This window comes from Macrotis lagotis, chromosome 2, assembly GCF_037893015.1.
Source record: "Macrotis lagotis isolate mMagLag1 chromosome 2, bilby.v1.9.chrom.fasta, whole genome shotgun sequence".
Taxonomy (NCBI): Eukaryota; Metazoa; Chordata; class Mammalia; order Peramelemorphia; family Peramelidae; genus Macrotis; species Macrotis lagotis.
In genome coordinates this window covers 35,794,801-35,808,548 of record NC_133659.1, presented here as the reverse complement: position 1 = coordinate 35,808,548, position 13,748 = coordinate 35,794,801, and the positions used below count along the sequence as shown (strand labels likewise).

General features: G+C 37.6%; 1 protein-coding gene across 1 annotated transcript in view; it reads left to right on the top strand.

Moving 5' to 3' along the window:
- The window catches only part of BTBD8 (BTB domain containing 8), a 135,149-nt gene that overhangs the window by 42,434 nt on the left and 78,967 nt on the right, over positions 1-13,748 (top strand). Inside the window, 1 exon segment of the mRNA XM_074221683.1 lies at positions 6,984-7,073. Coding sequence (XP_074077784.1) covers positions 6,984-7,073 — 90 coding nt within the window.

Here is a 13,748-nt window from a genome sequence, read left to right as displayed (position 1 = left end):
GGCCACACTGCTTGCTGAGTGCCCTGAGGACTGGGTTTCATGTGCTTGTTTTGGCAGAGCCCCCCCCCCCCCAACTGATCTTCCAGGTTGTGCCAGGTGCTCCCAGGGGTATAGGTCAGGAGACTACCCACGCTGCCATGAGCTGCGGCTCCAGGTGTTTACAGAGTCCTATAAATAATACTTTCAAGGGGATAAAAAACACATTGGTATCATTGGATTCTTTGTTTCGTGATGTGCAAGATATTAGAAGGCAAGTGTAAATATAAAAAGCGACCATGATTTATAATTTGCATTTTTTGAATTTAGTTAAGACTCTCTTTACCAACTAGTTTTGTTATGATTAATATTTATAATAAAGTTTTAATTAATTTTAAAATGAAATTGATAGTTACTTCTTTGTTTATCAGTGTTTGTGATTATAGCAGGAAGAACAAGGAACTAGGATCCAGGAGACTTGGCTATTTCTCAGGGTCATAGAGTTTTCCAATTTGTTTGAATATAAAAAGCATGATGGTCGTGTACAAATAAGTGTCTGAAGTACTTATGTCAGACTCAGTCATGCCTGATGAGAGAAGCTAAGGACAAGCAGAAGAGATTCTATTGTTTTAGAGCTCTATTCAGAGAAAAAAGGATAAACCTTGGCTTGGACTGCTAGAGATGATAACTGGTAACAGGGAGAAAGCAGAGCTGTTGAGCCTTTTCTTTGCCAGTGAGAAGGACCTTTGTTCTAGAAATTACAGAACCACATAATCAACTGGGAATTGATACTCGAGGACCTTGTAAGAGGGTGCCAAGCAGCCCTCAATTGGCTCATACCACCTGATGTAATTGTTGACATGTCTTGATGTTTGAAAATCAGAAAGGGGTACCACGGTATTGGAAAAAGAAAGAAGTCTTGATTTAGAGAGGATGAGAGAGGTAGTAGAGTCTGAAAACTATGGATCATTCACTAAACTCGACTGAAATTCATGGGGAAAACCCTAAAAGAGAGATAGTTGAGGATTGTAAAAAGGAAGTGGTAATTACAGAGTGCTAGCAGACTTCCCCTAAAACTGAACTCTTCCTTTTTTTTTTTTTGGATAGGATTAATTACTAAACTATTAGATGATGGGATTATTGTGAATATAGTTTATCTAGATTTTATCAAAACTTTTGATAAAATTGGTCCTCTTATTCTTGTATAGAAGCTGGAGAGTTGTGGATTAGATAGCAATACACTTAAATGGATTCAGAGCTTGTTACATAGCTGGATTCAAAGAATAGTTGTTAATGGTTCAGTATTAAGGTGGGAGCAGGTCTCCAGGGAAATACCCCAGAGAACTGTGCTTATCCCTATGTTTTCTTTAACATTTTTATTAATGTCTTGGATAGATGGTATGTTCATCAAATTTGGGAGAGGTGACTGAAACATTGAGGAATGCTTGGAATCCTAAAAGATTTTAATAGGCTAACACATAAGATGAAATTCAATAGAAGTAAATGTAAAGTCTTATCCTGGGTACAATACATTGGCTTCAAACGTGTAGTATGGGATGATGAAAATCAAGATAGTAGAAAGAGATCTATCAGTTTTGCCTTAGCTTCTTATCATCCTCTTATCTAATAACTGATTATCAGAGTACTAGTCTGAATTTTGATTAGAAAAGCCAGGGCGGCTAGGTGGCACGGTGGATAGAGCACCAGCCCTGGAGTCAGGAGTACCTGAGTTCAAATGTGGCCTCAGACACTTAATAATTACCTAGCTGGGTGGCCTTGAGCAAGCTACTTAACCCCATTGCCTTGCAAAAAATAAAAATAAAAAAACAAACAAAAAAAGAAAAGCCAATAAAAAGTCAGTGAGTTATTTTTCAGTGGAGAGCAGCAAAGAAAGACAGCATCCTTGTATCTCTAAAGTACAAGAAATTCTGAAGGAAATAATTCTCAAAGTATGCACAGGTAAAGTCTAAGTTTCAGAGGACTCATGTTCATTATGAGTGGAAGTTTTAGAGGACTCAAGTTCATTATGAATCAGCAGACTTGAATGTGATGATCAGATGAAGGAACCAAAGCATATTTATCCTGAAGAGGAGAAGATTTAGTGAGACAGAATAGCTGTCTTTACATTTTTTTTAGGCTTTTTGCAAGGCAATGGTGTTAAGGCCATACAGCTAGGTAATTATTAAGTATCTGAGACCAGATTTGAACTCAGGTCCTCCTGACTCCAGGGCTGGTGCTCTATCCACCGCGCCACCTAGCCACCTCTAAATCTTTTTTTTGGGGGGGGTTGTCTTTACATATTTGAAGGTCTTTCATATGGAGGGATTAATCTGGTTCTTTTTGACTGCATAGGGCAGAACCAGGAGCTGTGAGATAGAAGTCACTAAGAGGCAAATTTAGGCCTGCTGCCTAACAATTCAAACTGTCTGTTCAGAAATGGAGTGGACTGGTTCAAGGAACAGGCGAGAGGTTCCCCTCAAGCATTAACTAGACAGCTTTTGAGAGTTTTATTGTGGCAATTTTTCTTGTGTGTAGAGCTTTTTTTTTTTTTATCAAATTAAGTCAGTAAGAATTTATTATATATCTATTGAATCCTAGATTGTTCTGTGATGGGGATACAAAAAAATTTCACGATGACAATTTCATTGAGAAGATAATGTGCAAACAATTGCCTACAAATCAGATAGATACAGGGCCAATTGGAGAGAATCAATAGAAGGCATTTATCTTTAAATGGAACTGAGGGGTGGCTAGGTGGCGCGGTGGATAGAGCACCGGCCCTGGAGTCAGGAGCACCTGAGTTTAAATCTGGCCTTGCAAAAACCTAAGAAAAAAATAATATTGGAAAGATCAGGGGAGGGACACATTATGAAAGGTATTAAATGCTTATTTCCTAGAATTTTTCACATAAACGGTCACATCAGCAAACCAGGATAGTTTTATTACCTCTTTACAAACTCTTAATTTCATTTTCTTGTCTCTTTGTTGTTGGTAGCATTTTTAGAACTGCATCATAATGTATTGAGGAGAGTAGGAATCCTAACTTCACTTCCCTGTTTATTGGGAAAAGTTCTAGTTTATTCCTATTTCATATAATGCTTGTTTTTGGTTTTAAATAGACACTTTTTATGTTCTTAAAAGGTCATTCTAATCCTATATTTTGTATAATTTTTAGCATAAAAGAGTATTGAATTTTCTTCAAGATTTTTCTGTACCTATTGAGATGATTATGTGCCTTTGGATACTTTAGTTTTTAAGATCATTAATTATATTGATGTTTTCCACCTAGTTTTCAACTAGTTTTCAAACTTAGATGGTAGTTCCTTCAACAATAATAGGAAAGTTAAGGGCAGTAGGTGGAGTCAAAACGGAGGAGAGAAGTCAGCAGTTTTGCCAAGCTCTTCCAACCTGCTTTTCTAAACAACTTTAAAAAGTGTATCACATTAAATTCTGTCAACAAAAAGTCCCAAATGAGTCATTTTTCCAATCCCAGGAAGCTTAAGAAGACTGAGAGATCTGCAGACAGTGGAGGGGAGTCTGACTGGGAACACCACGTAATGAAAGCAGCACTGGTTGTAAGTGATAGTACTTCAGTAGGTGATAGCATCAAGTGTGCCAGTGTAAAGAACAGGAAAGGCATTGACCATCTAGTCAGAAATAGATTCCAGGGGACACCTATGCTAGCCCTGGGTGCAGGATCAGGTCTGTTAATCTATTTGACAACTCGATGCCCATTACTCATTTCAGTTTCAGGTTGAGATTCGCAGCTGTGGTTATAAGGGAGCAGAGACTCTTTCTGCTTAAGGCCCAGAGCATAGGCTGGGTAAGCAGTGACCCTTCTCTGCATTACTCTACCTTGGAAGTACCAAAAACTTAGAAACCTCCAGACCTAAGTGTGAAAACAACAAAGATATAAAAATCAGTAGATAGACTGAACATTCTGCACCCCAGCTGTATCTCTAGAGGTAAACAGAGCCCCACTTTAACATACTGTTCAAAATCAAGAACTAGGCTGGAAAGCTGAAAAACAATGTCAAAAGAATGTGATCACCAAAAGTTACTCAGGTGAGAGGGAAGCTCAAGACACAAAGTTATTTTTTTTTTTTGAGACAGTTGGGATTTAGAGATTTGCCTGAGGTCACTCAGTGTCTGAGGCTGAGTTTGAACTCAGGTCCTCCTGACTGCAGAGATGCTCTAGGTGTGGTCACCTAGCTGCCCCTGAAAAGTCTTAAAGAAGAATGCAAATATTTCTGAAAGCTAAAGAAATTAAGAACAGCCAAAGAAAGATATTTTTTAAAAAAGATTTAAAAATCAAATAAGTGGTAGAAGATATATATATATATGTATATATACATATATATATGTATATATACATATATATATATATATACATATATATATATATATATATGTATATATATATAGGAGTTTGGTAAGCAGGGCACTGGCAATTTGCAAGATTAGGTAAAGCATAATGTAGAAGGTGATGCTTGAGCTGAACTTTGAAGAAAGCAAGGGGTCCTTTGAGGTGGAAGTGAGAGGGGAGTTGAGTGGAATAGTTCCATTAAACATTCTTAGGCCTTCACTAGGAATATTAACCCTCTCAGGGTTAAGAAATATTAAGGAAAAACAAACCATTATTCATAGATTATTCTTAGAAGAAAGGCCTTGCATTCCAAATGAGACTTGAAACACCACCTGTTTTCTTGATAAGGATATTTTTACTAACTGGGAGCATTGTAGACTGTTCCTAGAAAGACCTTGAGTTCTAAGACAAAACTTTATGAAAACCTTTCATTCTTTTCTTTGTTGCTGGGGTAGATTCTTACCAGTAGAATGTAACTCTGAAGACTAACCAATGAGGTAATAGAGAATGGGGAGGAAGAAGGGATTGTGTTAGGCCATATAATCTTTTTAAAAAAAAATTATTTATTTTAAGTTTTACATTTTCCCCCTAATCTCACTTCCCTCCCCTCCCCCTCCACAGAAGGCAGTCTGTTAGTCTTTACATATTTTCCATGGTATACAACGATCTAAGTTGAATATGCTGAGAGAGAAATCATATCCTTAAGGAAGAAAAAAAATAAAGTATAAGAGATAACAAAATTACATAATAAAGTAATGGTTTGTTATTTTTTTTTAAATTAAAGGTAATAGTCTTTGGTCTTTGTTCAAACTCCACAATTCTTTCTCTGGATACAGATGGTATTCTCCATTGCAGATAGCCCCAAATGGTCCCTGGTTGTTGCACTGATGGAATGAGCAAGTTCATCAAGGTTGATCATCACCCCCATGTTGCTTTTAGGGTGACAATGTTCTTCTGGTTCTGCTCATCTCACTCAGCATCAGTTCATACAAATCCTTCCAGGCTTCTCTGAATTCTCATCCCTTCTGGTTTCTAATAGAACATTAGTGTTCCATCACATACACAGTTTGTTAAGCCATTGTCCAATTGATGGACATTCATTCAATTTCCAGTTCTTTGCCACCACAAACAGAGTTGCTGTAAATATTTTTGTACAAGTGATGTTTTTATCCTTTTTCATAATCTCTTCAAGGTATAGACTCAATAGTGGTATTGCTGAATCAAAGGGTATACATATTTTTGTTGCCCTTTGGGTATAATTCCAAATTGTTCTCCAGAAAGATCGAAATGAATTCACAGTTTCACCAACAATATATTAGTGTCCCAGATTTCCCACATCCCTTCCAACATTGATCACTGTCCTTTCTGGTCATATTGTAAGCCATGTAATCTTGCTTGTTTGTCAGTTCGGGGCAGCTCCTTGATCTTCTTTGTGAGACTTGGAGTGTACCCTTCTCTCAAGGAAAGCAAATAGAAACTTTCTTTTGCTCAGACCCTGAAGATTTAGTTTAGTGTATTTTTATCACACACAGAGTGATTCCAGGCATATGGAAATGCCTTGTGAGGAACAAAGAAAAGGTGAGTTTGACTTCACTAGAGAGGACAGGAAGACAGGGATAGAAAGTACAACCAAAAAAGTAGTTTGGGACCAGGTTGCGAGGAGCTTGAAGAACCAAATGAGTTTATATTTTTTCTATCAGCAATAGGAAGCTTCTGAAGTTATTGGGTTAGAAGAGTGACGTTTAGACCTGTACTGAAGGAAGATCACTTTGTCAGCTCTGTGGTCTGTGGTCTAAGGTAGAAAGACTTGAGGCAGGGTGACCTGATAACAGGCTATTGCCCCAGTACAGGCCTCTCTTCACTACATATGCCTTGCTACTTCCAGAACTATGTAAAGAAAAATGTCCTTTTCTGAGGTGGCATTCCCCTCCAAGCTTTCCCCCCATCATCTCCCAGACGCCTCCTCATCTTGGCCGATCCCCCTTCTTCTAATTGGTTAGCTACTCCTGCGCCCTTCATGTTGGTCATGTTCCCTCTATCCCTGATCTCTGGGCTCAGCTCCTACCTTTGTCCTCCACTGAACCATCTTGTGGACCTCTTGTCTGACCACCCTGGCCAAGTCTCCCAACCTTGCAGTGTTCTAGGCAGTTCTTAAAGATGAGTTGAGAAAAACCTTTCTCCTCACCCTAGGGTTTCCTAGATCAATGAACTCAGAGTTTCACTCTCCTCATTTAATTTTGTACACATCTTAATATTTATGTGTCTTGTCTTCTCCATAAAATATGAGCTTCTCAGAGAGAGGAATGATTTAATTTTTTTATTATTAGCATCTCACATGTTACTGAAATCATAATAAGCACTAAATATATTTTCTTGATTATTTGATTATATTGTTTTCCTAGTTCTTATTGTTCTTGTCAAAGGGCCTTAAAGATTTTTTAAAAAAAATTTCTTATAGTAATTTAGTGGTCAGAATTAATTTGATAGCATGAAATATGGGCTTGTCATTTTTAATAAAAATATATGCAGAAGTAGTTTAATGAAAATATAGACTTTAAATATCACTACATACCATATACAGGGAAAATAATTTTACATGATGCAGAGATCATTTTCCTTTATTCTCTTCTCTCCCTCTTAGGGCGATTTTGTGTGCCAGGTCTCGTTATTTTGCAGCAATGCTGAGTGGATGTTGGGCTGAAAGCTCCCAAGAGCACATCACGCTTCAAGGGTAAGCATAGTTTTTGCAGGTCAAATGGGAACAGCAGTTGGCAGTTTGACTACAAATCATTGCAGATAATGCTGCATATAAAGCACTTTTTGTGAGTCCCTTTTGACAGAATGTTCAGTGTAATAAGGTACCTCATGTAGGAGAATTTTGTAGCATTGTTTACTTCTTTTACTATTTTCAGCATATAATGGGTAGTTCAGTAAATAAAGGTTTGAATCAGATACACTTGTGTACCTATTCAGCATATAGAACCCTGAGCGTGTTTGATACATATTTACATTTTAATCTGTATGTTGTCTAAAATAATGTCCTTGTGTTTGTCTTCTAGAATTTTTTGTCTTTCCTATTCCATTTACTTTATTTAGATCTCATATCCCTTTCATCAGTTGCTAAAAATAATTTAATACCTTGGAATGCCTTTCACAAAGGTTTAAGTGTATACATTATGCAGCTACTTTGTGCTGGGTATGGGGATATACTCAAAGACAAAAGACAATCCCTGTCTTCGAGAGGCTTACTGACTAGTGGAGGTGATGACATGCAAACAGATATATAAAAAGCAAACTTGATAGCATCCAAGAATTAGAACTTTTCTGGCAATTAAAATAGGTGGAGTTGGGAGACAGAGTGTCTTGTACAAGAGAAAGAAGACCAAGTTGCTAGAGTACATAGTGACTGTAGGGGATGGTGGGTGTCAGGTGTAAGAAGACTGGAAAGGTAGGAGGGTCAGATAATGAATGGCTTTGAATACTAGAGGACTTAATATTAAATCCTGAAGTAAGAAAGAACCACTGAAGGTTATCGGTAGGTGGGTAACATGATTAGACCTTTAGGAATTAACTTTAGAAACATTGCTTTGACATTTGAATGAAGGATAGACTGGAGTGGAGAGGGTTTTGTAGCAAGGAGACCAACCAGCAGGTTATTGTACTGTCCAAGCATGAAGTGGTGAGGGTAGTTAGTATCCAAGGTGAGGAGGTATATAGGACAGGTGTTATGAAGGTAAAACCAACAGGCCTTGGCAATAGATTGGATATGGGATGGAGAATGAAGAACTGAAAATGATTCTTAGCTTATGAGCTTGAGAGACTGGGAAGATAGCAATACCTTTGACTTTAATAGGAAAGTTAGAAAGACTGGAGGGTTTGTGGGGAAAAATAATGAATTTAATTTTGAATTCATTTAAGATATCTTGTAGATAATTCAGTTCAAAATGTCCAGTAGGCAGTTGGAAATGTGAGTGAGACTGGAGGTCAGGAGAGGTGTTAGGGCTGGAAAAATAAATCCCAGAATTGTCTTTTTAGCAATGATAGTTAAAAGCATAGGATCTTATTAGATCATCAAATGAAAAAGCATAGAGGGAGAAGAGAAGACCTAGGTGAGAGCTTTGTAGAACACTTACAGCCCTAAAAACAAGTTAATGGACAGTTGGAGAACTGAAAGCAAGTAATGTCATGAAAACCTATCAAGAAAGGGTGATCTACAAAGTCAAAGGCTGCAGAGAAGTTCAAGAAGGATAACCATTAAGAAAAGGCCATTAGGTTTGGTATTTAAAAGATCATTAGTCACTTTGGAAAGTTCTGTTGAATTCATTCTATTGAAGGATGAAGTCAGAAGCCCGACTATAGAGAGTTAAGAGAGTGTGAGGAGAGGAAGTGGAGGGCCCCTGTTGGAGGAGGCTAGCCACAAAAGGGAGAAGAGATGGGATGATGGTCAGCAAGGATGGACAGATTAAATGAGGGTATTTTGAGGATATGGCTTCAGGGTCCTGTTGTAGGTAGTAGGAAGAAGCCATTAGGCCCAGAGAGAGTGAAGGTAAGTGAGAGAATGGGGATAATAGAAAGGGACAAGCTGCTGAGAAAGAAAAATTGAATGGGGATGTAACATTAGTCTATGTATTATTTTCCTCCTGTTGTCCCCCTCTTTATCAAGAAGAGGGAAGTGTTTGATCATGGAGAGACTATGTATATGACTGATCTATCAAATAATCACTGTCCTCTACCAAGAGAAATAACTTTATAGCTGTTTGACTTCAGGCTTATAAGCCTTAGCTTCAGGGAAGCTCTTGTTAGGACACAAAATTACTTGATATTTAGCAGCAATGTCTATCTTCTCTGGAATACTACCTGTATAGAATCTTTTCATGTTCTAAGTGTCTGTAATTTCATTTTAATAGAAACTGTTAGCTATTTAAGGACTGTTTCAGCATTGGCAAGATAGATTGTTTTTTGTCAGTAGGTGTTAAATTGTCGGTGGTCATGTTTTTCTAAACAGATATAAAGTACAGATGACTTACTCTGTAATAATGAAAATGCTGCTTAGTGAAACATCTGTTAAGACAGCAGGGAAACTATTTCTTGCTGTTTTTATAGCTATCCAGTGTATTAATACATAGACTGAACTGTCTGTTGATTTTGCTCCTTACTGTGCTAAAAACCAGGTTTTCCTTTGTTTAGTCATCATTATCTATTACTTAAGCCTGAGCTTGTTTAAAGAATCTTTTCTCTAAGTTGTATGTCTCATTCTCATTAATACTAATAGCTCCTTAGGATGTGAAAGAAGCTAATATGTGATATTCTTTATTTTAGTAATCATTTTAAAGTTTTATATAGAAAACACAACTATATCTTAATTATTAGATCTGACATTTTCATTTAGGTATTACAAAGATGGTAATAATTTTTAATCAATGTGTAGTAGTTGTAAGAAATATGGTTCTCTTGTCTAACTCTAAAATATCTATGATTCTCTCCATTTGCATCTCCTTCCTCCTTCCCCTTATAGTTTGGGAAACTACTTTCCAGTGCATTGATTGATTCATTCCTTAATAACTCACAAATATTTATTGAGTATTAATAAGAATGTTGACAATAGGAGACATTTTCATAATGCCTTAAGTAAAAGAGATTATAAATACAAATGTTAATTTCTTATAAAATAATTAACAAATGGCTCATTTTGCTCTAAAGACAACCCTGTAATTAGGAACTCCTGCTATTGTTAACCTCATTTTACTGAGGCTCAGATTAGGTAAATGACTTGTTTAAGGTTACATAGTTAGTGTCCTGCACAAGATTTGAACCTATATTTTTCTTATACTAAAAACCTAACACTCCCAATTCTGTATCATGTTGCACAGCCCCATATAGATCTAAAGGGAAGAGGATTCCTCCACGCAAAATGTTATTACCTATATGCTCCCCACCCTATGGGAGACACTTGGGATATGAATTCACCACTCTTCATGGAGCACACTCTGTCCCTGGAGAGATCACATAGCTCTCTGTAGACCATGGCTTCTGGTTCAGCTAGCTGCAGCCACATGGGCAACTGAAGGGCCCTGAACGTCCACTGTCCACTGAGATTCCTTAGCCAGTAGGAATTAAAAAAACTTTCCCCTCCCTTTACATCCCCATCCCAGGAAAAGGCAGAAGATGCTTCATGTCTCCTTTGACAGCCCAACCCTTCAAGTGGGTTTTCTGAAAAGTAAAGTTTCTCTCAGAAACTTCTGGACCTCTGCACAGAGTACCAGCTCCACATTTAAGACTCGTCAGTAGCTCCATGTTCTCTCACCAGTCTTCCCTTATCCGACCCCAGCCTGCTCTGACCATCTGCAACTCTCCCTCCTACAGATTTGTTCCATGACCTTCCCTGGGTCCTCCCTGCAACAGCCTGAGCCTGATACCTAGTAGATGCTAAGTGTTATTACTGGGCTCGCTAATGCCAATCTTTTCAGAATGATGACATTGGTGATAATGATAACAACAGTACCTCTCTTATCTTCATTTTACAAATGAGGAAACTGAGGCATAGAGAAGTTAAATGTCTTCCCCAGGGTCCCAGAACTCATCATTGTCTGAGGCTAAGTTTGAGACGCATGTCTCCCAGTCTCCAAGACCACCACTCCACCCACTGCACCACCAGCTTCTCAAGTTTTACCCCACTGCAGGTAAGAACTTTGTTTCCAACTTCCCTCAAAAAACTGAGGCCAGTCATAAGAAAGTTCTCTCTCCTTCCCATCAACTCTGGTAACTTCCCTATCTCTTTCACCTCTCCCTTAGAAAAAGGGGAAGCCCTTCCTACCATGGCAAATCCTTCTTTTTGAACCCTTAATCTCCTTTCATCCGTCTTCTCCAGCAGATGGTTTCTTCTGTCATTCCTGCTCTCTTTCCATCATTTTTCTCTGTGATCTCCTGGCTGCATCCCTGCTCCTTACAAATAGCCATTCCTCCCTCATCCTTAATAAACCCTCACTTGATCCAATCATTCCAACAATTGTCTTCCCTTTGGGATTTAAGGCCTGCACTTTTTCTTCTCTCATCTTCTCCACAGTTCAGTGAGAATCCTTGAATCTCCCTGTGGCTTTTTGTTTCATAGAAAGGGAGACAAGAGTCACATCTGACATTAAGATAACTGTGGAAATGTGTTTCGTAAAGTGGCTCCTTCTTGTGCTGACTGACTACAGTGATGTGGGTCCCATACTGGGTTGTCATTTCTGGGGGAGAGAGGCCATTGGACTTTTTTTTCATGTTCCTTTTTTGGTACATTCTGTGTTATAAAATCAAGTCATACACACAAAATACATTTGTGCAAGTGATAGTTGTATATTATTATTCCATGAAACTGTCAGTGAGAGCAGAAATAAGAGCCATCACATGTGGGAAGTCACAGGAAGCCCAGCAACTCCCTTTACCGGAGTATCCAAATTCCTGGGAGGATATGTTGCCCTTGAGCTACTGATTTTTAAATTGTAAAATCTACTTTGTTTTACTAATCATAGAAGTTTTCAAATCTTATACCAGCACATATTTCTTTCTGAATAGAGTTATCATAATTATTAAAACCACACAAAAATATTATTTCAAAAAATCAATTGAATTAGGTTTTTTTAGTTCAAAATAATGAAGAAGAAAGAAGTATGATGAAAACTATGTTACAAAGTTTCACTTCTTCTAATGAATGTGAGTGGACTAAAAAGCCAGTGTTTTTTGGGGGAAAATTCTTGTGAATGAAAGCATGGAGGCAGCAGGACTGAAAGAGCTCCTTCTCATCTGTCCATCCTGAAGATACATCTAAAGATCTCAGGTCTTTTCATGCTAAGAAAGCTCAATTTGAAGAGATTGGAACCCTTCCAAAACTGGATCTGCCATTTTACAAAACTTTTCTTAAAGGATCCTATAAAGTTGTTTACTGGATTGACAAAGGAAGCCCCATTGTGGAGGCTTTAGTAGAGCATTGTATACTAGGGTTGGTTGAACCAGTTTGTGGACTAAAGTGGTTCTGTTGTTAGGTGATGCAATACTTCTAGATTTCCAAGTTCTTTGAATGTTTTTGAAGCAGGTGATTAAGAAATTAGTAGTCTTGCTGTTCCTCTTTAGTGGGCAACCAGGTGAAATGTCAGGATTATTTCAGTGTAGCCAGCTCCATGCAATCTAATGCTGTCAAATAAAAATTCTTATTTTTGAATCCCTTTTGGAAAGACACAAAAGCCATTTTTTTTTAGATTTTTCAAGGCAATGGGGTTAAGTGGCTTGCCCAAGGCCACACGGCTAGGTAATTATTAAGTGTCTGAGGTCGGATTTGAACCCAGGTACTCCTGACTCTAAAGCCAGTGCTCTATCCACTGTGCCACCTAACCACCCCCAAAAGCCATTTTCTGAAAAAATTGTAAAAAAGGTTGTTTTGCCAAATAGAACTCTTATGGAAAGAAGAGTTATCTGCTTTTTTGCATAGATGGAGTTCCTTTAATGCTTTGTAATAATCTGATTTTTCTATTTTAATGAAAAAGGAAACTCCTTATATCACTATCATCATTCATTGCTTTTTACCAAATGTGAACTGGAAACAAAGATTCTCCCATTAACCTTGAAAGTTTTCTCAACAGACTAGTCATCAACTTTATCAGAAGCAAGCTGAAAAGATTTTTGTCAAGAAATGGGAGCAAAATATAGTACTTCTCTACCACAGTTATTTGCTGAGGTTCAGTAGGACAAATCTTAGAGTGCTTGTTTATACTAAAGGAGAAGTTTCTCTTTCCCTCCACCCCTTTTTTTTTTCAAGCGGGAAAAACACTTTTAGAGTACTTTGAAGGAAAGGTTTGGTTGGCTTACTTGGAGAATGTCTAAACCATATGATTGAAATAAATGTTTCAGTTCAGGGTCCTAAAGTCATCATTATGGATTCACTAAGGTGCCAATATGGAAAAAGAAAGTAGAAGCCAGCATCCTTAAAAACTTTCAAATATGCTTTACCAAGATGGAGTTGAGATATAAAATTATCTTTCCTGTTTCTTGGAAAAGTGAACTCTGCATATACCTGAAAACAGTTTAGAACTCTTTTGAAAAGTTGTTTCTGTCTTGATGGTATTAACAGTTTAATCCTGTCTTTGCAATCCTTTTCTTTCTGATGGAAATTGTGTTGAAGATGGTGACCTAGCTAAAGACCAACTCATTACTTCTAGGACAAAAAAAAAACTACAATTGGAGCTTAATTCCACCTGCCTTGGAGAACTCTGATGTTCCTTAAAAGAGCCCTCACCTTTAAATTGAACCATGGAAGCTTTAGTTTCATTTGCAAACAATATATCTTTGCAAATTGGAATTTTCAGTACTTGGTACCAGCACAACCAAAAAGCAATCATTTGGATGTCCAATTTAACAGTCATTTTTTTTTTGT